At 49.4% G+C, this 25,093-nt stretch overlaps 1 protein-coding gene across 1 annotated transcript in view; it reads left to right on the forward strand.

The window, feature by feature from the left end:
* Positions 1 to 25,093, forward strand: part of LOC147678577 (vomeronasal type-2 receptor 26-like) — a 100,734-nt gene that overhangs the window by 61,669 nt on the left and 13,972 nt on the right. Inside the window, exon 2 of the mRNA XM_086945705.1 lies at positions 16,119 to 16,343. Coding sequence (XP_086801831.1) covers positions 16,119 to 16,343 — 225 coding nt within the window. The remainder of the gene's footprint in view (positions 1 to 16,118; positions 16,344 to 25,093) is intronic.

Consider the following 25,093-nt stretch of genomic DNA (forward strand, 5'->3'; position numbering starts at 1 on the left):
AATAGAATCCTAGCTGCATCCAATTCATTCAAAGAAACCTTTAATATTATTTGAAAACTCCTCAAAGTTGTCCCCCCCTCATCACCTATCCCGGATTCTTTTGGCACACGGTGTTACAAACTAGCAGAGTACTTCAATAAAAAAATTCATCTGATTCTTGAATCACTCCCTACTTAGAACAAGAATGATAATGATCCTCTGCCACGCCGTCTTTTAAATCCCCAACAAGGCCATCCTGTGCACCTCTTAGAGACCTTCCCACCGATGACCAAAGAATACTTTACCTCTTTCACGACAACGGTAAAGAGTGGCTCCCCCTACGACCCTGCACCCCTGAACATCTTGAAACAGGTCTTGCCCTTTATTGCCCCAACTCTGACTAATCTGATTAACGCTTCACTTACCACTGGACTGGTTCCCCCCAAATGGAAAGAGGCAAGGGTTAAAGCCCTACTAAAAAAGCTCAACTTAGACCCTACAGACCTGGGCAACTACCACCCCATATCCCTCTCCCAGCTATAAGTAAGGTAACAGAGAAATATGTCAACTCTATTCTCTCTGGATTCGTTGAAACGCACAACCTGCTCCGCCCTTCGCAAACGGGCTTCCAACCTGGCCAAAGCACTGAAACGGCTCTACTAGCAGTGGTTGAGGAAAGCAAAAAAATCCTGGACTCAGGAGGGTCGGCGGCCAGTCTACTCCTTGACCTGAGCGCCGCGTTTGACAGGGTAAATCACTTGACTATGGTCCAGCAAGTCAGGAACATAGGAGTAGAAGGCACGGCGCTCCAATGGCTATCCTCCTTTTTAGAGGGTAGAACCTATCAGGGTTTTTAAGGAAATAACATCTCCAAGCCCACCGTCCTTCAGTGCGGGGTGCCGCAGGGCTCCTCATTTAGCCCGACCCTTTTAAATATTTACATGTCCCCGTTGGCTGACATTGTAGACCCACATGGAATTTGGCTAGTTACCTACGCTGATGACACTCAGCTAGTGGTAGGGCTCAATCAACTCGCCCAGGAAACCCACACCCTTCATTCCTGCCTGAGCGACATCTCAAACTGGATGGACGAGTCCCAGCTCAAACTTAATGGGGGAAAAACTGAAACTATAATCCTGGGTAACCCCATCAGTTTTAGCCCCAGTCTGATGTGGCCTTCATGCATGGGCCCTGCCCCCTCACCAAAACCTGAGATCAAGAGCCTCAGAATATGGTTGGACAAGGATCTTAGTCTCAGAACTCAAGCCAGGAAAACAGCAGCCCTGTGCTATGGCCTTTTGAGAACGGCGCGTAAGGTGCTACCTCTCCTTCCCCCGACGGCAAAGAAAGTAATGGTCCAATCCATCATACTTTACAGATTGGATTAGGGGAACGCACTGTATTTAGGCGCTCCCATCTCCGCAGTTAGGAGACTTCAAGCCGTTCAAAACAGCGCTGCAAGGCTACTTACAGGGACTTCCAACAGGCTTTCGGCCAGACCGGCCCTCCGCACTCTACACTGGCTCCCGGTACAAGAGCGGATCAGGTTTAAGGCCCTTTGCCTTGTACATAAAGCGTTGCAAGGACTTAGCCCACCTACGATCTCTACTATGATCCACCCTTACAAAGCCACGTGAAATCTCCGGTCAGACTACCTTTATCTGGCAGAGACACCTAGGATCAAGAGATCCAGGAGTGGCGGTAAACTCTTCTCATATAATGCCTCTAAACTCTGGAATTCCCTCCCTTTCCACCTACGCTTTATTCAGGACCACATGGCTTTCCGGAAGCAACTAAAGACCTTGCTCTTCTTTTAGTTCCCTGTCCCCCTGTGTCGTTTGACTCAGCGCTGGGAGGCCTCCGGGTAGCCATGCGCTCTACAAATGCCCTTCCATTCCATTCCTTTCCATATCCTTTACTGGTTTATTTCTAGCCTGAATGTACTCATTTTGCAAGATCTTATCAAAGCCGGGTCTCTAGGCTAGGATTTTAAAGCACTAACAAGGGCTCTCTTTGATAGGGAGCACGATGACTCCAAAACTCGACTAGGTAGTACGTTATTTGCTGGCTTATGTCTAGTGAGTGCGGATTTTAGTTTTGTTAATAAAATTCTAAAATATGTGAATAGTGGGGGGGAGACTCCTCGGCCAGGCAGTGTACAACATCATACCTCACTTGGGCTATTATTATAGGAGCCAAGGTTTGCTTCACAACCTGTGCCCACTTTAGTTATTATCCATTTTTCCTGGATAATACAATGTTGTCCACTACCAATTGATGTCTTTTCATTTCATGAGGGAGGCTTAGATGGATGAGAAGAATTGCGTGGTCACTATAGCATGTGAATAGGTTAACTGAGTGGTCCCCTCTATCTCTTATTATAGAAGAGACTAAAACAAAGTCAATCATGAACTCACCATTGTTCCTCCTATATGTTTTCTCTATCTGGCCTGACTTTGAACTGGTAATTACGCTCAGGTGCCTCAAGTATAATAATCTGTTGAGAGTATCACCGTATTCATTATGTGTAAAATGTAGGAGGCGGTTGCCCTGCAAATCGTCTAACCCGCAAACCCTAGCCTCATTATACTTACACAGATGGGTGTTTAAATCCCCCATCCAGATTAAGCTAAATGGGCCCTTATGTGTACGTAGATTAAGTAAATGTAGCTCATTATTTAAATAATCTGCTACTCACTTCATATTTCCCCCAAATTCATTATTATAAAAGTTAATTACAATCCAATAGCCGTCATTTAAGGGATCCATTTGGAGAATTTGGAAATAATTTTATGGGTGCCTACCTGCTTTACTTGGAAGGGTAAGGTATTAGAAATTAAGGTTAACAGTCTACATTTGGCTCTACCTAACACTGAGGGTACCGCTGGTGTCTGGATAGTACGGTACCCTGCAAAAAAGACTGGGTCCTTAGACTAAGTTTCCTGGAAACAGATAATATCCAACCTTTGCCAATGGTTCTGCCACTCGGCATTTCCTACCTTCGAGGCAATCCATGCCACATTCCATGATGCTAGACTGATATTATTTCTGTCCACTGTTCCCTGGATTAGGAGGGACGTGGAAGGCTCCTGGGAGACAAGTACAAAATTGCATGGTCTAGGGACTGAAGGCTGGGTGGGTGTTGGTGGTCAATCACAAGCTTCCAGGTCTGAGAGGGGAGTAAATCTGTTGGAAAACCCAACCCTTGAGTCAGTACTTTTGTGATCCAAGTATCGCCGTGTGTGCTAGGGGGTCTTGTCCTACCCCTCTGATTGTTTTCTTGCAGAGGACCCTATTTATAGAAATGCTCCAATTCTATAGGGATTATCGGCGTGCTCCTAAGAAATGTTCTGTAGAGGTTTCTAAGAGTTACCAATGTGAGCTTTATTGAAATTTATCACCACACAATCTCCTGCAATGATTTGATGGAGTTGCCGACACACCCCACTCTCCTAGCCATGATGATTTTATTGGCTAGCTGATGACTACTCATACCCCAGTACATAAGATGATTTGATAGCCAATGCAAACATTAATCCATTAGCTGTGTGGTGGATTTATGCTGCTGGTCCCGCAGCAGGGGTACATTTGCCAAGACCAACAATGGGGGGAAGCTGCCGTAGGTAGATGGAGACCTTGCTGTGGATTGTTGTCCCCTATGACCACAGGAAGGTCTTGGATTCCTGATGAATGAAGTACCATTCTTGATTCACCCAGTCCTCGTGGTACTTGAAGATCTGCATACCTTCTACCCAGGAGCGTTGGAGGTTGAACCTCCAGTTGCTCATTGGGTTGGGCATGAGCTGAAGGGGCCAAGTCACCCCACGCAGGTGTCCTTTTTTTTTTTTTGTCTTTTTAGCATAAGATTTTATTAGTGAAAAAGCAGAGTCAGAAAATCAGTCACATAGAAGACAATATATGTAGAGCAGTACAAAAATTAGGCAGATTATAAATTAGCGCAAAATTCGACCTATGGGTCCATCACGGGACATAGCCAGCTGGGAGGTAGGCAAGTCACAGAGTTCTCCTCGATACCTATTCCAGTGTCCCCACTTCAGGTCCCACTTCTTAGGGCAACCTCTAATTTTATACACAGTCTTCTCAGCAATCATGCAGCGGTCCATCTCAGCCACCCAGCCCACCACCAACGGCCTGTCTTGGGAGCCCCACTTCATTGCAATGGAGCGTTTAGCCAACAGAAAACCCAGCGCCGCCCACTGTAATTCCTGGTCTTTCAAATCATTAGCCCCCCATATGTTGAGGACACATTCCCTGGGCATTGAGAAAAGGGGCTTACCCAAGGACCTACTCATTTTCTAGATCGCGCCACTCCAGAACTGTTGCACTATCGGACAGGCCCACAGGATATGATAGAAGGTGCCTGTTAAACCAAACCCCCGCAGGAACAATGGATCAGGACGTCTCCCAATTTTGGCCAAGGTAAGAGCGGACATGTAAGCCCTATGCAAAATCTTCAATTGGATCAATCTGAACTTATGGCAGATAGCAGATTCTCTAGGGGACATGAGGGCTGAAAGCCAATCCTCTTCGTCTAAAGGACCCAGGTCCGCCTCCCACTTGGTCCGCAGAGACTGGAATGGGTCAGGGAGATTATTACAGAGCTTGCGGTAGGTATAGGAGATGGCTTTCTCAGGGAGGGGCACTGACAATAACCTATCTTCTAAGGGGGAAGTCGCAGGCATGGAAGTGAGATCCGGGATGGCGGCCAGAATGGCGTGTTTGATTTGCATGTAGCGGAAAGATTCTGTGGATGCAAGGGAGTACTTGCCTGGAGATCACTAAATGTCAGTAGTTTACCCTTATGAATAAGGTCTCCCACCTCCGAAATCCCTATATTGTCCAATTTGTCGAATCCCCGAAGGAAGCAGAGGGAACCCAGACGCTGCGATGACCACAGGGGTGTTGCTTTAGTGATCGTGTCTGTCCAACCCAAGCTTTTGTTGGCCCTATGCCATATTGCAACCGTGTGCGCCATGGGTCCGACATATCTATTCCTAGTTGGTCTACTAAAGAGGGCCCCTAGGTATCCCTCCCGTCCAGTCTGACATCTATCCAGGAGGAAGGCCGGATTCAAGGGCGAGCCATGAATCCAGTGGTTAACAGCCACCAACTGCGACGCCCAGTAATAGAGGCGGAGATTAGGTAAGGCTATGCCTCCGTCATACCAACCCTGAAAAAGTTTACAAAGAGCAATACGGGCAGCCCCACCGTCCCCCAACAGAAGACGGATTTCACTCTCTACCGTACGGAAATAGGAGTCCGGAACTAAGAAGTGGCAATTATGCAAAACATACAGGAAGCGCAGGAGCGCTAGCATTTTGAACAATGCCGCTCTGCCCGGAAGAGACAGCGGGAGGGACCGCCAGTGGGCAACGTCATTGTGGAGTCTGTGCAGGGGGCCCAACAAGTTGCGATCGTGAAATATCTTAGGATCAGGCGTGACATATATACCGAGGTATGTAAAGCCATCAGTAGCCACCGCGATACAAAACCCGCGGGGTAAGCGGGTGGGGGGCCATGCAGCATGTATAAAGTGAATTTAGTCCAGTTGATCGAATAGCTCGAGTACTTTCCAAAATTGGTAAGGACATGAAATAAACTGTTTGTAGAGGATCGGGGGAACCACGCAGGTGTCCTTGTTGAAATACTCAGAGGCGATAAAACATTCACGCCCCAACAAGCATGCATGTCAGTTTTTGACTTATCCATGACTGATGATGTGGAAACCGCCAGCTGGGTCGCCTTTAGAAGTAGAGCGGGCATTTTTTGGGCCTCTAGTCCAGCTAGTCTCTCTTCAATTTTTGTTAGCTTGAGCATAATGGGATCAAGTAAAGTGGACATGAATTTGGTGGCTTCTGCCCAAAAAGCTTTGTCCAAGACAATTTCTCGAGGTGTTACACTTGCAGTTAAAGGCAATGATGTTTTTGGAGTGTTTGACATAACTGTCTTAGTGCGAACAGCCCTGGGTTTAGTAACTCAGGTGGTTTTGTGTTGTTTGGGCTTGTCAGCCCCAGGACCCCTGAATCGCTTTGTTGTAGGATTGGATGCTGAGTCAGTGCTGGATGGGAATGCAGCGTTCCTCCTATTGAAAATAGGTGACGATTGAGTGGTAGGTGAAGGCTCCTGTCGGCCAGGTGGAAGATCGTCAGATGATGCCAATGGTGTTAATGGAGTATGTGGAACGTTTGCACAGGTGCTCCCTAATGGTGACCTATAAGAAAGGAGAAGTGGTTCCATGGATAAGCGTCTCTCTGTCAGTTCAATTTTGTGTAAAAGAATGGTTGCTGCTCTTGACAGGAATGCATCAAGTGTTGCTACCTTCCCACCCCCTACTTTTTCCATCGGAACCTTCCGTCTCCCCATAGTGGCAAACAATCAATAGAAAATAAATGAAAGAAATAGTACGTTCGGTCAGCAAGATGTTAGGGGGTCAGCCCAGCCCCTTCGGACTCCAACGGGCATCCTCATTTAGTAGCGCATCCACGTGCTATGATTTGCGGGACTTGTGGTCCTCCTGGACCAAGTTGCGGGAGACCTTGGGCAAGCAGCAGGAGCCCAACAGTGTAGAGCGGGTATGATGCTGTCACGGGCCGGCATCCTCCTTTGATAGCTCATCCGTGCGAGTTGTGGTCCTCCTGGACCAAGTTGCGGGAGACCTTGGGCAAGCAGCAGGAGCCCAACAGTGTAAAGTGGGTATGATGCTGTCACGGGCCGGCATCCTCCTTTGATAGCTCATCCGTGCGAGTTGTGGTCCTCCTGGACCAAGTTGCGGGAGACCTTGGGCAAGCAGCAGGAGCCCAACAGTGTAAAGCGGGTATGATGCTGTCACGGGCCGGCATCCTCCTTTGATAGCTCATCCGTGCGAGTTGTGGTCCTCCTGGACCAAGTTGCGGGAGACCTTGGGCAAGCAGCAGGATCCCAACAGTGTAGAGCGGGTATGATGCTGTCACGGGCCGGCATCCTCCTTTGATAGCTCATCCGTGCGCGTTGTGGTCCTCCTGGACCAAGTTGCGGGAGACCTTGGGCAAGCAGCAGGAGCCCAACAGTGTAGAGTGGGTATGATGCTATCACGGGCCGGCATCCTCCTTTGATAGCTCATCCGTGCGAGTTGTGGTCCTCCTGGACCAAGTTGCGGGAGACCTTGGGCAAGCAGCAGGAGCCCAACAGTGTAAAGCGGGTATGATGCTGTCACGGGCCGGCATCCTCCTTTGATAGCTCATCCGTGCGAGTTGTGGTCCTCCTGGACCAAGTTGCGGGAGACCTTGGTCAAGCAGCAGGAGCCCAACAGTGTAGAGCGGGTATGATGCTGTCACGGGCCGGCATCCTCCTTTGATAGCTCATCCGTGCGAGTTGTGATCCTCCTGGACCAAGTTGCGGGAGACCTTGGTCAAGCAGCAGGAGCCCAACAGTGTAGAGCGGGTATGATGCTATCACGGGCCGGCATCCTCCTTTGATAGCTCATCCGTGCGAGTTGTAGTCCTCCTGGACCAAGTTGCGGGAGACCTTGGGCAAGCAGCAGGAGCCCAACAGTGTAAAGCGGGTATGATGCTGTCACGGGCCGGCATCCTCCTTTGATAGCTCATCCGTGCGAGTTGTGGTCCTCCTGGACCAAGTTGCGGGAGACCTTGGTCAAGCAGCAGGAGCCCAACAGTGTAGAGCGGGTATGATGCTGTCACGGGCCGGCATCCTCCTTTGATAGCTCATCCGTGCGAGTTGTGGTCCTCCTGGACCAAGTTGCGGGAGACCTTGGTCAAGCAGCAGGAGCCCAACAGTGTAGAGCGGGTATGATGCTATCACGGGCCGGCATCCTCCTTTGATAGCTCATCCGTGCGAGTTGTGGTCCTCCTGGACCAAGTTGCGGGAGACCTTGGGCAAGCAGCAGGAGCCCAACAGTGTAAAGCGGGTATGATGCTGTCACGGGCCGGCATCCTCCTTTGATAGCTCATCCGTGCGAGTTGTGGTCCTCCTGGACCAAGTTGCGGGAGACCTTGGTCAAGCAGCAGGAGCCCAACAGTGTAGAGCGGGTATGATGCTGTCACGGGCCGGCATCCTCCTTTGATAGCTCATCCGTGTGAGTTGTGGTCCTCCTGGACCAAGTTGCGGGAGACCTTGGGCAAGCAGCAGGAGCCCAACAGTGTAGAGCGGGTATGATGCTGTCACGGGCCAGCATCCTCCTTTGATAGCTCATCCGTGCGAGTTGTGGTCCTCCTGGACCAAGTTGCGGGAGACCTTGGGCAAGCAGCAGGAGCCCAACAGTGTAGAGCGGGTATGATCCTGTCACGGGCCGGCATCCTCCTTTGATAGCTCATCCGTGCGAGTTGTGGTCCTCCTGGACCAAGTTGCGGGAGACCTTGGGCAAGCAGCAGGAGCCCAACAGTGTAGAGCGGGTATGATCCTGTCACGGGCCGGCATCCTCCTTTGATAGCTCATCCGTGCGAGTTGTGGTCCTCCTGGACCAAGTTGCGGGAGACCTTGGGCAAGCAGCAGGAGCCCAACAGTGTAAAGCGGGTATGATGCTGTCACGGGCCGGCATCCTCCTTTGATAGCTCATCCGTGCGAGTTGTGGTCCTCCTGGACCAAGTTGCGGGAGACCTTGGGCAAGCAGCAGGAGCCCAACAGTGTAGAGCGGGTATGATGCTGTCACGGCAGGCATCCTCCTTTGATAGCTCATCCGTGCGCTATGCTTCGCAGGAGTTGTGGTCCTCCTGGACCAAGTTGCGGGAGACCTTGGGCAAGCAGCAGGAGCCCAACAGTGTAGAGCGGGTATGATCCTGTCACGGGCCGGCATCCTCCTTTGATAGCTCATCCGTGGAAGTTGTGGTCCTCCTGGACCAAGTTGCGGGAGACCTTGGGCAAGCAGCAGGAGCCCAACAGTGTAGAGCGGGTATGATCCTGTCACGGGCCGGCATCCTCCTTTGATAGCTCATCTGTGCGAGTTGTGGTCCTCCTGGACCAAGTTGCGGGAGACCTTGGGCAAGCAGCAGGAGCCCAACAGTGTAAAGCGGGTATGATGCTGTCACGGGCCGGCATCCTCCTTTGATAGCTCATCCGTGCGAGTTGTGGTCCTCCTGGACCAAGTTGCGGGAGACCTTGGGCAAGCAGCAGGAGCCCAACAGTGTAGAGCGGGTATGATGCTGTCACGGCAGGCATCCTCCTTTGATAGCTCATCCGTGCGAGTTGTGGTCCTCCTGGACCAAGTTGCGGGAGACCTTGGGCAAGCAGCAGGAGCCCAACAGTGTAGAGCGGGTATGATGCTGTCACGGGCCGGCATCCTCCTTTGATAGCTCATCCGTGCGAGTTGTGGTCCTCCTGGACCAAGTTGCGGGAGACCTTGGGCAAGCAGCAGGAGCCCAACAGTGTAGAGCGGGTATGATGCTGTCACGGGCCGGCATCCTCCTTTGATAGCTCATCCGTGCGCGTTGTGGTCCTCCTGGACCAAGTTGCGGGAGACCTTGGGCAAGCAGCAGGAGCCCAACAGTGTAGAGTGGGTATGATGCTATCACGGGCCGGCATCCTCCTTTGATAGCTCATCCGTGCGAGTTGTGGTCCTCCTGGACCAAGTTGCGGGAGACCTTGGGCAAGCAGCAGGAGCCCAACAGTGTAAAGCGGGTATGATGCTGTCACGGGCCGGCATCCTCCTTTGATAGCTCATCCGTGCGAGTTGTGGTCCTCCTGGACCAAGTTGCGGGAGACCTTGGTCAAGCAGCAGGAGCCCAACAGTGTAGAGCGGGTATGATGCTGTCACGGGCCGGCATCCTCCTTTGATAGCTCATCCGTGCGAGTTGTGGTCCTCCTGGACCAAGTTGCGGGAGACCTTGGTCAAGCAGCAGGAGCCCAACAGTGTAGAGCGGGTATGATGCTATCACGGGCCGGCATCCTCCTTTGATAGCTCATCCGTGCGAGTTGTGGTCCTCCTGGACCAAGTTGCGGGAGACCTTGGTCAAGCAGCAGGAGCCCAACAGTGTAGAGCGGGTATGATGCTATCACGGGCCGGCATCCTCCTTTGATAGCTCATCCGTGCGAGTTGTGGTCCTCCTGGACCAAGTTGCGGGAGACCTTCGGCAAGCAGCAGGAGCCCAACAGTGTAAAGCGGGTATGATGCTGTCACGGGCCGGCATCCTCCTTTGATAGCTCATCCGTTCGAGTTGTGGTCCTCCTGGACCAAGTTGCGGGAGACCTTGGTCAAGCAGCAAGAGCCCAACAGTGTAGAGCGGGTATGATGCTGTCACGGGCCGGCATCCTCCTTTGATAGCTCATCCGTGCGAGTTGTGGTCCTCCTGGACCAAGTTGCGGGAGACCTTGGGCAAGCAGCAGGAGCCCCACAGTGTAAAGCGGGTATGATGCTGTCACGGGCCGGCATCCTCCTTTGATAGCTCATCCGTGCGAGTTGTGGCCCTCCTGGACCAAGTTGCGGGAGACCTTGGTCAAGCAGCAGGAGCCCAACAGTGTAGAGCGGGTATGATGCTGTCACGGGCCGGCATCCTCCTTTGATAGCTCATCCGTGCGAGTTGTGGTCCTCCTGGACCAAGTTGCGGGAGACCTTGGTCAAGCAGCAGGAGCCCAACAGTGTAGAGCGGGTATGATGCTGTCACGGGCCGGCATCCTCCTTTGATAGCTCATCCGTGCGAGTTGTGGTCCTCCTGGAACAAGTTGCGGGAGACCTTGGTCAAGCAGCAGGAGCCCAACAGTGTAGAGCGGGTATGATGCTATCACGGGCCGGCATCCTCCTTTGATAGCTCATCCGTGCGAGTTGTGGTCCTCCTGGACCAAGTTGCGGGAGACCTTGGGCAAGCAGCAGGAGCCCCACAGTGTAAAGCGGGTATGATGCTGTCACGGGCCGGCATCCTCCTTTGATAGCTCATCCGTGCGAGTTGTGGTCCTCCTGGACCAAGTTGCGGGAGACCTTGGTCAAGCAGCAGGAGCCCAACAGTGTAGAGCGGGTATGATGCTGTCACGGGCCGGCATCCTCCTTTGATAGCTCATCCGTGCGAGTTGTGGTCCTCCTGGACCAAGTTGCGGGAGACCTTGGTCAAGCAGCAGGAGCCCAACAGTGTAGAGCGGGTATGATGCTGTCACGGGCCGGCATCCTCCTTTGATAGCTCATCCGTGCGAGTTGTGGTCCTCCTGGACCAAGTTGCGGGAGACCTTGGGCAAGCAGCAGGAGCCCAACAGTGTAGAGCGGGTATGATGCTGTCACGGGCCGGCATCCTCCTTTGATAGCTCATCCGTGCGAGTTGTGGTCCTCCTGGACCAAGTTGCGGGAGACCTTGGGTAAGCAGCAGGAGCCCAACAGTGTAGAGCGGGTATGATCCTGTCACGGGCTGGCATCCTCCTTTGATAGCTCATCCGTGCGAGTTGTGGTCCTCCTGGACCAAGTTGCGGGAGACCTTGGGCAAGCAGCAGGAGCCCAACAGTGTAGAGCGGGTATGATCCTGTCACGGGCCGGCATCCTCCTTTGATAGCTCATCCGTGCGAGTTGTGGTCCTCCTGGACCAAGTTGCGGGAGACCTTGGGCAAGCAGCAGGAGCCCAACAGTGTAAAGCGGGTATGATGCTGTCACGGGCCGGCATCCTCCTTTGATAGCTCATCCGTGCGAGTTGTGGTCCTCCTGGACCAAGTTGCGGGAGACCTTGGGCAAGCAGCAGGAGCCCAACAGTGTAGAGCGGGTATGATGCTGTCACGGCAGGCATTCTCCTTTGATAGCTCATCCGTGCGCTATGCTTCGCAGGAGTTGTGGTCCTCCTGGACCAAGTTGCGGGAGACCTTGGGCAAGCAGCAGGAGCCCAACAGTGTAGAGCGGGTATGATCCTGTCACGGGCCGGCATCCTCCTTTGATAGCTCATCTGTGCGAGTTGTGGTCCTCCTGGACCAAGTTGCGGGAGACCTTGGGCAAGCAGCAGGAGCCCAACAGTGTAGAGCGGGTATGATCCTGTCACGGGCCGGCATCCTCCTTTGATAGCTCATCCGTGCGAGTTGTGGTCCTCCTGGACCAAGTTGCGGGAGACCTTGGGCAAGCAGCAGGAGCCCAACAGTGTAAAGCGGGTATGATGCTGTCACGGGCCGGCATCCTCCTTTGATAGCTCATCCGTGCGAGTTGTGGTCCTCCTGGACCAAGTTGCGGGAGACCTTGGGCAAGCAGCAGGAGCCCAACAGTGTAGAGCGGGTATGATGCTGTCACGGCAGGCATCCTCCTTTGATAGCTCATCCGTGCGCTATGCTTCGCAGGAGTTGTGGTCCTCCTGGACCAAGTTGCGGGAGACCTTGGGCAAGCAGCAGGAGCCCAACAGTGTAGAGCGGGTATGATGCTGTCACGGCAGGCATCCTCCTTTGATAGCTCATCCGTGCGCTATGCTTCGCAGGAGTTGTGGTCCTCCTGGACCAAGTTGCGGGAGACCTTGGGCAAGCAGCAGGATCCCAACAGTGTAGAGCGGGTATGATGCTGTCACGAGCCGGCATCCTCATTTAGTAGCTCATCCGCGCGCTATGCTTCGCAGGAGTTGTGGTCCTCCTGGACCAAGTTGCGGGAGACCTTGGGCAAGCAGCAGGAGCCCAACAGTGTAGAGCGGGTATGATCCTGTCACGGGCCGGCATCCTCCTTTGATAGCTCATCCGTGCGAGTTGTGGTCCTCCTGGACCAAGTTGCGGGAGACCTTGGGCAAGCAGCAGGAGCCCAACAGTGTAGAGCGGGTATGATCCTGTCACGGGCCGGCATCCTCCTTTGATAGCTCATCCGTGCGAGTTGTGGTCCTCCTGGACCAAGTTGCGGGAGACCTTGGGCAAGCAGCAGGAGCCCAACAGTGTAAAGCGGGTATGATGCTGTCACGGGCCGGCATCCTCCTTTGATAGCTCATCCGTGCGAGTTGTGGTCCTCCTGGACCAAGTTGCGGGAGACCTTGGGCAAGCAGCAGGAGCCCAACAGTGTAGAGCGGGTATGATGCTGTCACGGCAGGCATCCTCCTTTGATAGCTCATCCGTGCGCTATGCTTCGCAGGAGTTGTGGTCCTCCTGGACCAAGTTGCGGGAGACCTTGGGCAAGCAGCAGGATCCCAACAGTGTAGAGCGGGTATGATGCTGTCACGGGCCGCATCCTCCTTTGATAGCTCATCCGTGCGCTATGCTTCGCAGGAGTTGTGGTCCTCCTGGACCAAGTTGCGGGAGACCTTGGGCAAGCAGCAGGATCCCAACAGTGTAGAGCGGGTATGATGCTGTCACGAGCCGGCATCCTCATTTAGTAGCTCATCCGCGCGCTATGCTTCGCAGGAGTTGTGGTCCTCCTGGACCAAGTTGCGAGCAGCAAGAGCCCAACAGTGGAGAGCGGCTAAAATTAATCAGTCAATTAAAACACCTGAGAGAGATCTACATAAATGATATAGTCAATATATACTCACATCCACTGGAATTAATAGCAATTCACAATTCATTTAAATCACAAGTGAGGTCACAATATAGCAGCACCAAGTAGCCAAACATTAAATTATTGGTCTTCGAATAAAGCAAAGCTGAAATCAAGACATGACCGGGTTTGGAATAATGTGCCGCACAAGTGTTACATGAAAATCTCCACACCAAGGGAAACCCTTACCTGCTCCAACTTCGAGCAAGTCTACGAGGAGGGGCCAATTATTGATTAAACAGTTCCACTGAATATGGCGAGCTGCTAAAAGACAAGCAAATATGAAAAATGTGTGAGAAACTAAAAAGCCGGAAAGGGAGATTTCAGCACTTACCTGCTGTAAATGTGAGCCAATCTACACGAAGTGCACCATACCGGTCGGTAACAATCCGGACTGAAAGTCTGAAGGTGTTCGGCGTCTCAGACGTAAAGTCGAAGTAGCGTCGAACGCCGGGCGAGCACATAAAGCTAGAAATGGAACTGTCAAAATTACAAGACAATCCCCATAGCAGGTCTCATTCCTGCTGTCCTAGTAGGTATAAAATTCATAATTGGACAAAAATTGGTAAAGTAGAAGGCAGCACACACATTAGAGATCAGAGTGAGCTGGTCACAGTAGTTTATTAACCACATTTTGGTTTTTAATACTATCTGCCTTCTACTTTGCCAATTTCTGTCCCATTCCGGATTTTGGCACCACCAAATTCTGTTTAGGAATGGACAGAGATAGGGAGAGCTGGAGGGCAGACCCCTCCATATTCAATATTGTTGCACTAATGATGAGAAGCCCAAGAGGCTGTGTGGGGTTTTAGGCCACCCACTGATGCTCACATGAGGGGGTAAAAGTATTAGGGCCAGATGTATCAAGGCTTTTGCGACTCACAAAGGCCGAAATTCGCAGAATTTCGGCCTTTGAGACTCGCAAACGGCCGATTTGCGATTTTTGATATGTATTAAAAAATCGCAATTTAAGGAATCGCAATCATTTGCGATTCCTTATTTTGCCATGCATTTAAGGAATCGCAAATTTTGCGATTCCTTAAATGATATGTATGACACATTTTTGGTTTGCGAATTTGTGTTAAGAAATCGCAATTTACCACCAACTTGTAGTTGGTGGTAATTTGCGCTTTCATTTAAAAATGCCCTAATTAGCATTTGTAAGGGTGGCATGTGACACTCATACATGCCCATAGGGCATGTATGTGTGCCACATGCACACACGTGTAGATTTGAGGGGTGCAGCAGGGTGTCTTTGAGACACCCCTGCACCCTTCAAATAATTCTCGAATTGCGATTAGCAAATTGCGAATTCACAATTTGAGAATTATTGCACTATAATTCCTATGGGCCTCCTGGCCCATAGGAATGCATTGGAAATTATTCTTTATTTGCGATTTCGCAAAATGCGAATTCGCAAATAAAGAATAATAAGGAATCGCAAAAAAATTGTGATTTTGTACATACATACCGTTTTGCGAATTCTAAATAGCGATTCGCAAAAAATCGCTGTTTAGGATTCGCAAAACGGTATCTTGATACATCTGGCCCCATGTCCTTGAGATGGGATGCACTGGCAGGACATTAACCAGGACTCTAATTAGAAAGGTTGCTCTAACTTGAAGAGCCCAGGAACGAACAAAGCAGAGGCCATCTGTTATCCAGAATATTATCAGATTTACTGCATTGAATACGTTCACACGGATGCAAAAAGATTCACTATTTTTGTCTACTTTACCACTTGGTGTTTCTTTTCAAGGGCTTAAGACTACACCGGAATGCCTAAACATAGCAGCAGAATGTGTGCTGTGTGGTGGGGTAGGGGATTTGGAACAGCATAGCGGAAGACTAGCTATCTTCACTTATGGTCACATTTTGTCTGTACTGCTGGAGCCTTCAGCAGCCCAGTTTTACTGGGCAGAGCCGAGGGTTCAGTGGGTAAACAGCAGATACAGCCGAGTTGCCAGACCATAACTCACTTGTGGAGGGAACAAGGGAAATATCACAGGAGCCAGCCACTGTTTTTAGGTCACATTTAATAGTCTACCTCCAATCCCACATTGTAGAAAGCACAAGATTTGGAAAAATGCACATAAAATGTCCTGTCATAATCAATAATTATTTTAATTTCGGAATCACAATTGTAATTTTTTTATTTATGTACAAATTTACATCATTTAAAATTTAAATCACAAATTGAAAATATAGACAGAAATACTACTAAAAATGAAATTATTTAAATTATTTTTCTTTTTGACCAGTAAGTTCATTTTAGTACTGAAACCCAAGTTTTATTTTTCCTTTTTTTTAAAATCCATAAATAATATTTTAGAAACATATCAATTTCATTTTAATCTCACAATACATACTCAAATGAATGTGTCTAAATATAGAGCAATGTGCTCAGAAATATTTAAATAAACAAATTCATAAATTAAATATTTAAGCATTCTGAGTCAGAGCAAGAGGAAACACACACAATTGTGCAAATCTTACATGCTGAGAACTGCATTCAGGTATAGAGGCTGAAATGTTGGTACTATTATGCAAATTTAATACTTCCCTAGGAGTACATTAAAATATAATTTCAATAATTCAGGTCATGGTCCGGTCCACCACCTCAGAGCAAGAAGAAGAGATAGGTCTAGAAAATGTTCTCTTAAACACATTGAACATCCAGGCAACAATTTGTTTTAAACTGAATTCAACTTCTCTTTCCTTCCAGCTCCTTCACTACATCAAGAACGTACGCTTGAGTAAAGAAGACACAGGGGGGTTCTTCGATAGATATGGCAACCCGCCAGCACGGTATGATATTGTCAATTGGCAGCGGGATTCTGAAGGCACCATCAGGCACGTAAAGGTGGGCAGCTATGACTCCAGCGCCCCTCCTGGTCAAATACTGGTGGTCAATGCTAGTGCTGTCCAATGGGTTGGAGGAATTAAACAGGTTGGATGTGGTCTTTTTCACTTTAAATGTATTATATCTGTTCTAAATAATCTATTAATCAGTAGCAATGTAGGAGGACACAAATACAATTTGAATTTCAACCTGCCAAAGGATCAGCAGAAGCAATGAATAGGGTACATGGCTATTGCAAAATATGTATTAAGAACTCCAATGTCAACCTCAAGTAACACAAAGTTTTGTTGTAAATTTAGAAAAGTAAGTGAAACCATTCCTCCCAGGAAGCAAAGCAACTTCAGAACTACAGTATGAGTGGTCGCTCTGTTGAATCCGGATAGAGTCAATGCACTGATAAATTGGCCTTCCAGACTCCACACTGCCCTCTTTTTAAGAGCATCATACAATTAGAAGCATGCCTCATCAAGGACCTAATGAAATACGACCACATCACCCATCCTGATCGGAACTCTATTTTCTGTCCTTGCGGCCTGCACAATCTTCAAAACCAGCTTCATTATGATGAAACCCATTATGACTGGTGCCCCTGCCTATCTATTTGACATGCTCATAACCTCCAGTTGGTTTTTGACAATACCACACTCAGAATGCCATTAGATTAGACATGAATAAGTGCAAAAAAACAAATAATTAGGTCTTCTCCTGTTATGCAACCAGGAACTAGAACGTCAACGTATCCATCAGAACTGCTTCGACCAATCCTGCTCCAGTTGAGGAAAGAGCTAAAGACACACCTCTTGGAAAAACACCACATCATAATGATTGAATTTGTCAATCGTGGAGGGCATGATTAAAAAAATATGGAAAATGGCTTTGGTTACCCCTCTACTTGAAAAAAATCCAATTTGAATCCACTTATAAGGTCTAATCATAGACCTATACCTTTGTTGCCCACTTTTGCCAAGGTGTGTGAGAAATATGTACACCAACACCTTGGAATGCATACAGAAGTTAATGGCTTGCTCCACCCTTCACAATTGTGGCCTGCAACCATGGGCAATCCCTCTAGCCCATTGCCGGTCATAAAGAACTTGGGAGTTTGTCTTGGTGCTAAACTCACCACAAGTCAGCAGATTATGAAGATGGAAGCCACTTGTTTTGGCATTCAGAAATGACTCATGAAGATCATTTACTGCCTTCCTGCTTCTGCCCAGAGTACTTTAGTCAAGGCTCTTGTCAATTCTAGGCAGGACTATGGGAATGTCTTGTATCTGGGGGTGGCAAAATCACTACTTAAAATCCTCCAGATAGTCCAAAATGCAGCTCCATGTCTTCTGCTCCACACCCCAAATTCACCGCTACAGCCGGTTTGCTAAGGAGTTTATATTGGTTACCCATTGATCGATGGGTGCAATTTAAGGCATTGTGCTATATGCACAAATGCCTATCAAATACAGGACCCCTTTATCTTCGATCTTTGGTGTCTTTGTTTTTCCCCACATGCTTGCTGCATTCTAGTCATCTAAGATTGGCCGCAATTCTTAAAATTAGGAAATCTCGGCAAGGAGGCCAAGCATTCTTCTTTTTCGGATCAAGACTTTGGAATTATCTGCCTTTAACATTGGGAGAATGTCATTCACAACCTCTATTTCATGAATCTTTAAAAACTGGTTGTTTCAACCTCCAGAGTTTATTTAACTGTGCACCTTTTTCAGACTGTCTTCTGGACTGAGCAATTTACCATAATGAGCTTAGTGCTGGTGTTTCTCAGGTTCGAATTCCTTATTGCAAACTTGAAGCTCTGCCCCTCCAGGGATGCGAAGCTGCTCAGTTCAAACTTGCTGTTAATCCCCAGCTGACCATGTCTGGCCTTTTGATATACCGCCCTCCGGGAAATCCTGGCACATGGGCTGCCTCTTTTTCCGATGCCATTGCCCCCCTCCTGCTAAAAGCTACTAATTTTACTATTCTTGGGGACCTTAATTTGCATTTAGACAATTCTCAATGTAACATTAGTAAAGCTTTTCTGTCCGACTTAGAAGCCCTCAATATTTTCTTATGTAATTCGGGACCTACACATGCGGCAAGGCATCTGCTGGATCCTATTCTCTCCAATCTCCCATTTAATTGTAGTCCCTCTGCTCTCCCCTAGGACTGGTCTGACCACTTTGCGAATCAATTCCATTTGACGCTCCCGGGGGTTGAGAACAGGGTCTGTGCAGACATGCACAAGAGTTTTAGATGTTGGGGCAAACGTAACGTTGAGGCTTTTAATGCTCTTTTATCTAAGAACTTGCCAGACGCCAGTTTGCCATTGCCTTTGTTCGACTCTGCTGTTTCGAACTGGCTTACTGTTGCTGTTAATACTTCTCTACCTCTGGTGCCCAAATACTCCATGCCTCGCCGCCCTCCTGGCCCGTAGTTTTCGGAAAACTTAAAAGCCATGAAATCTAACTGTAAGGTCCTTGAGAGGAAATGGAGGGGTTGTTACTCTCCTGCCCGTAAAGCTGATTACAAAAGCTCCCTTAAAGAATATCATAAATCGTGTAAATTGGAAAGAGCCACTTATATTGCTAACACCGTTACACAGGCCCAAAATTGCTCGCGTACGCTTATCTCGGTAGTAAAGAAGATGACAGGCTCTGAAACTGTCCCTACTCCACCGATTTTAGATGAGGCGCAATGTGATTAAATTGCAGAGTTTTTCATAGCAAAGGTTGAGCTTATCTATGATTCTCTGGGTCCCACCCCCTCCTTGTGGAATCTGTTCTGCTCCCTGACTCCATTTATAGAAGCGTGCTTGACTCTGCAGCCAAACTTGTTGGCTGGCTACCTTTTGATGACACAACTTTTTCTCTTTGTTTGGCAAGTATTTAATCGGGTTCCCCTCGTGACCCTTTGCCGATAAAAATATTGAGGCAACTTGGCCCGTACTCCCTTAATGTTCTGAAGGAGCTTCTTAACTCTTCATTGAGAGATGCTCTTGTTGCACCTGAGTGGAAAACATGCAATGATCATTCCACTCTTAAAAAAGGCTGAAGCTGGGAGGAGGAGCCAAGCCAGCATCCGAAATGGCCGCATAGCCGCTCGGCTCCGCGAGCCCTCTCTCCCTGCACGCCCATCCTGCTGTTCGTTCTGAACTATGAAGGTATATTTGGATAATAGAAGGAGAGTGTTCACTTACCACCTGCTCCTGAGATTCCTGCGTGATGTGAAACCGGAGAAATTCCCACCCATTGCTCAGCGGCCCGTGCGGTGACGAAGCCGGGGTGTCGATTGCAACGGGCGGCCGGCAGCGACTGCAACCACAACGGCCGCCTCTGGTGGTGTGGAGTCGGTCAGAGGGTGCCGCTGTCTTGAAGTGCCGCTGAAGGCAACATCAGCCAGGTCCCTTGTCGGAGAGCCTTGGGGGCCTGAGAGGCATACTGGAGTCGAGGGGGGTGCATGGCTCCTGACCCCCCTCTTCGGACTCCGTGCCCGGACATAACCGAGGATCGCCCCCGAGACAGGCGGGCAGCCCCCAGGGAGTGGTAGGGTCTTTTGTTTAGCCTTTTGGTGACTCTCCCTGGGGTGCCCGCCTCATAACTTTGTGTTCCAGGCGTACATTCAGCGGCGTCCTGTGCTGGGGCCGGTCCCCACAGTGAGGTGCAGAGGAACGGGCCGAACTGACAAAGATGGCGGCTGACACCCCTCATCACGGACCAAGTGCCGATCGGACGGCTGCCGTAGGCACGGAGATGGGATGCTGGCGGCGCACAATTGAGCCCACACCCAAAGATGTCCTGGCCGCCCTAACGGATCTACGCAAATCCCTGCTTTGCAATGTCTGTTACCTGGATCGAAAAATGGCCGCCATTGCTGTTTCACCGCCCTGTGAGGACGTAGTCCGATTTCAATGGAGTGCCTCTGTGCCCGTTTCTACTTCCTTGGGGAGGACTCTGGACTCGCCTGGATTTCGAGTACTGCCAGGAGACCTGGTTGCTTCGTCCTCCCTGGACAGTGCTGATGTACACGTGAGTGCCTCTTTGGGACACATGCCTAACCTGAGCTTAGAGACGCGCTGCTGTTCTTCTTTTCGGACCGCCTCAACAACACCGCAGGATTTGCCGGACAGTGATATTTCCTCTTCATGGATGGTATTACTGTGCTTGGACTTTGTGGCACCCGCGGGCGTGATATTACCGCCCTTGGACTTCAGCTGCACACGACTGGATGGACTCGAGCTGCTGAACCCTTTTTTGGTATTACTCGGGCCTGATTCACTTGGACCCTTCAGATCCTCCAAAAAGTACTGTATTTCGATTGACAAGGGATCATTGGGTGGTTCCGTTGCTAGACGAGGCCAGGGGTGATGCATTTTAGGTTTTGGTGGCCCTCATGTTAACTGACGGTGCTTTGGGTGTGTTTGTACTGGGGTTGTATTTTTGATGTGCTTGGTACTTGACATTCTCCGCGATACTCCATTTTGCTTTTGGACTTCCTCTACGTGCAGGGGTGATGGGCGGGGCCGGGTGGTGACTTTGAGAGCCCTCCTCCATCTATGCTTCTTGTCTTTCTCTTTCTCTTCTCTAAATTTCGGGTTCCATTAGGGCGACAGGCACGTGGCTGGGGGGGGGTAGGCCTTGGCCTTCCGCGGGTGTGCAGGGTGGTGGTAGGGGGGTGGGGTTTGTCCGTTCTTTGTTCCATGGCCCTTTAGTCTTCGTCTTTTTCTATAGTGTCATCTTCATTCGTGGTTCCTGTAACGTGTACTACTTTGAGGGGTGGGGTTGGGGATTGCTCTCCACCGGATTTGTGTCAATGTCTCTCCTGATTTGTGTGCCGTAACCCCACTACTTCGTCGGTATTTATATGAATTGTGGATATCCTAATTTACGTGCTGTGTTGTAGGACCACGAGTGATTGTATGGCACTTTTTCAGTTCCCTGTATTAAAAATGAACCTCTGTAATCCTGACTTTGGACCTGACCGTATGCCCATGTGTTGTCTCCTGATAAACATATCGTTACTGCTTTTGATCTGCTCTGATTTTTCGTATTGATTGCTGCATTTTCACCTTGTTTCGCGGCCGGCCGAGAAGGTTGTAGGCCCGTACCTGTATTTGATTGCAAGATGAATAAAGGTTCACCAAAAAGTAAAAAAAAAAAAAAAAAAAGGCTGGAGCTGACCCCTCTATATTATCAAATATCAGGCCTATCTCTCTGCTACCTATTCTCTCCAAGATTTTGGAAAGACATATTAATAACCAGCTTACTCATTTTGTGGAAAGTTTGGGCTTCTTACATCCTTCCTAATCAGATTTTAGGGTTAACCACTCCACTGAAACAACGCTTCTTGGAGTCACTGAGATACTGCTTCACGGTATTTATTGCGGAGAGACATCTGCACTCATATTACTTGATTTGAGTGCGGCTTTCAATACTGTGTCGCATTCCATCCTTCTCGCATCTCTTCGGTCTCTGGGAGTTGAGGGTCCTGCCCTGGCTTGGCTTGCCTCCTTCCTAAACGGCCGCACATTCCAGGTCTTTTCGCTAAAGCCTCTTCCAAAATGTGTTCTTCAGCATACGGAGTGCCTTAGGGGTCTATTCTGAGTCCTCTACTTTTTAATATCTATGTTAGACCCCTGGCCACCATTGTGGAGAAAGCGGGCCTCACTTTATTTTCGTACTCTGATGACACTCAAATTATTTTTTCTCTTTCTACTGTGGAAGATGGCAGCATTTCAGTTCCTAAACAGGGAATGAATACAGTCTCAGAATGGATGTGTAACAACTTTTTAAAGCTTAACGGGGACAAGACCGAGGTTGTCATCCTGGGTAAAGGGAGGAACTCATTGAGCCCTCAACAGGTAGGGAGGACGGTGGCAGAGTCTCCCCGACCCGCTTCACGCTTAGTGAGTCATTTAGAGCGCAATCTAATGGTGCTTTCCAGATGCTTTCCTGATTCCTGATTCCTCATTTTAATATTGCTGCTGAATTTTAATATTGTTTCTGTAGCAACTTTTAACTTGTGTCTACTGCACTTTCACTTCTGGCCGTTTAATTTCATTTGTGCCACAAGGGGAATTTGGGGGCCGACACTCACCTGAGGGAAGCCTGTGCTCGATGTTGCAGCCTGCCCGCCTCGGTCCGACTCGGTAACCAGTGCCGCTGAGCGGAGGGCGGGACAGGGAGAGCCAGGTACTTCCGCCCACTGGAGCGGTAAGCGCTCTAGTTGTTGGACAGGAAGGGCTACTTAGGCGACAAGAAGCTGCGGGCGCGTTGCGGTAGGGAGGACGGTGGCAGAGTCTCCCCGACCCGCTTCACGCTTAGTGAGTCATTTAGAGCGCAATCTAATGGTGCTTTCCTGATGCTTTCCTGATTCCTGATTCCTCATTTTAATATTGCTACTGAATTTTAATATTGTTGGTGTAGCAACTTTTAACTTGTGTCTACTGCACTTTAATTTCTGGCCGTTTAATTTCATTTGTGCCACAAGGGGAATTTGGGGGCTGACACTCACCAGAGGGAAGCCTGTGCTCGATGTTGCAGCCTGCCCGCCCCGGTCCGACTCGGTAACCAGTACCGTTGAGCGGAGGGCTGGACAGGGAGAGACAGGTACTTCCGCCTACTGGAGCGGTTAGCGCTCTAGTTGTTGGACAGGAAGGGCTACTTAGCCCTCTCGTCTCCACGAGCGTGCAGCGGTCGCTCGCAGGGGAGCGCCTAAGGACGCGCCTAAGACAAGCCAAAGAGAAGCCCGTCTGCGGGGGGCCAGGGTACATGGCTTTTACATCTCCACATAGAGGCTGCCACTCTTCTAAACAGGTTAGCTATTTATCCCGAGCTCTATTAAATCTACAGAGCGTCCCTCTGACGGGCTGTGCCAGGGAAGTTGGGTTTTTCCCGGAAGGACCGTTTTCCTGTCGGCAGTGTCAGTTTCAGGTGTCATATGATTACCACCATTCAGGAACGCCTTCTGGGGTTGCCTCTAATACGCATTTAGGGTGGACAGATCTGCTTTGTAACATTAGATCCCTGCCTAAACACTAAATGGAGGTTTGGGACCTTCGTTCCACTCTCCAACCTGATTTATGTTTTTTAACGGAGACGTGGCTAAAACCCCACTTGGTTTCTGCTATTACCCTGGCTATCCCAGAAGGGTACAAAATAATTAGGTTAGAGCGCCCCACCAAGACGGGTGGTGGTATTGCCATAGTTCATAGAGGTGGCATAACCATTTCCATACTTGATCAGTGCTGCACTTTGGAGATGGAATTGATCGTCTTTAAGATTAATAGTTCGGCAAGGACCAGTTGGAAAGGGGCTCTGGTTTATCGCCCTCCTGGCCCTTGTACAAACTTTTCCGTTTCTCTAGTGGAAGCACTGGCCCCTTATGTTAATTCAGGCAGTGACTTCTTACTTTTAGGGGATTTCACAGTGAATTGCAGGATAATATGGAGGCCCAATCATTACTGGCAGATCTTTCATTATTAGGTCTAACACTGCACAATACTGGCCCCACCCATCAGGCAGGACACACATTGGACCTAATTCTCTCCAATTTGCCCAATATTGTATGCTATCCTCCCAAGCAGGTCCATTGGACAGACCATTCGATTTTAGAATTTATGATGCCTACTTTGGCCAAACCCCTTAGCCAGCCACTGCCTCTACCTTTGTGGCGGAGGCAATGGCACAACATGTCACAGGAGGTCTTCAATGAGTCATTTACGGTTTCTCAAACGGGCGTGTTGGAAGCTTGAAAAGGTCTGGAGATCATCTCATTTAGAGGCTGATAGAAATTGCTACTGTACTGCCTTGACTTCCTATCACAAGGCCATTAGAGCGGCACGCAAGAACCATATTGCCTCCCAACTTACGGTAGCAGGCAATACTCCCAAGGTTCTGTATCAGATTCTGCAAACTTTTACAAAACCGGTAGCCTGCAAAAGTTCCGATTTATCATCACAATAACTATGTGATGATACTTCCCACTATTTCACCAATAAAATTGACCGGATTTATGACAAAATTACCGACTCTAATGTATCTACAAGTGGGCTTGTAGCATTGCCTCAGGCCAAGAATGTAGCTAACTCTGATGTGCTCACCAAGTTCCCTGCTGTTTCTTTGAAGGAGGTGGAGGTTCTTATGGGTCAAATCAAGAGCGGCTGTCCATCGAATCCCATTCCGGCCAGAATTATGCCAGTGGTAGGCAAGGTGCTCGGTCCTGTGATCCAGTCCCTTGTCAACCTCTGGCTTGCCGAGGGCCGAGTCCCACTGGAGTGGAAAAAGGCACTGGTGAGACCCATTCGGAAGAACTCCTCTATCCCTTGTAAAGATTTGTCCAATCTCAGGCCCATATCTCTGCTCCCGTACCTGAGCAAACTTATGGAGAAGCACGTTAATAAACATCTTTTGAGCTTTATCGAACGTAATGGAAGTCTGGACTACTCCCAGTCTGGCTTCAGGCCCAAATATAGTACTGAATCGGCACTTCTTTCAGTAACAGATGATCTCCGCTTGTACCAGGACAAGGGACATTCGGTAGTCCTGGTGCTGTTAGATTTATCGGCAACGTTTGATACTATATCCCATAACATCTTGCTCAGGCGTCTTGCAGAGGTTGGCCTTGAGAGTTTGGCTCTGGCCTGGTTGAGGAGATTCCTATCAGACCGCACTCAATGTGTCAATATGGGCGCTTTTCGATCGGCTGCGGTAGAGATTACAAAGGGGGTGCCCCAGGGCTCATATTTGAGCCCTACTTTGTTTAACATCTATGGCGAGGTTAATGAGAGCTTTTGGTTTCATCCCATTGTCATATGCTGATGACACTCAGCTTCTCATCCCATTCAAATC

This window comes from Lissotriton vulgaris, chromosome 12, assembly GCF_964263255.1.
Source record: "Lissotriton vulgaris chromosome 12, aLisVul1.2, whole genome shotgun sequence".
Taxonomy (NCBI): domain Eukaryota; kingdom Metazoa; phylum Chordata; class Amphibia; order Caudata; family Salamandridae; genus Lissotriton; species Lissotriton vulgaris.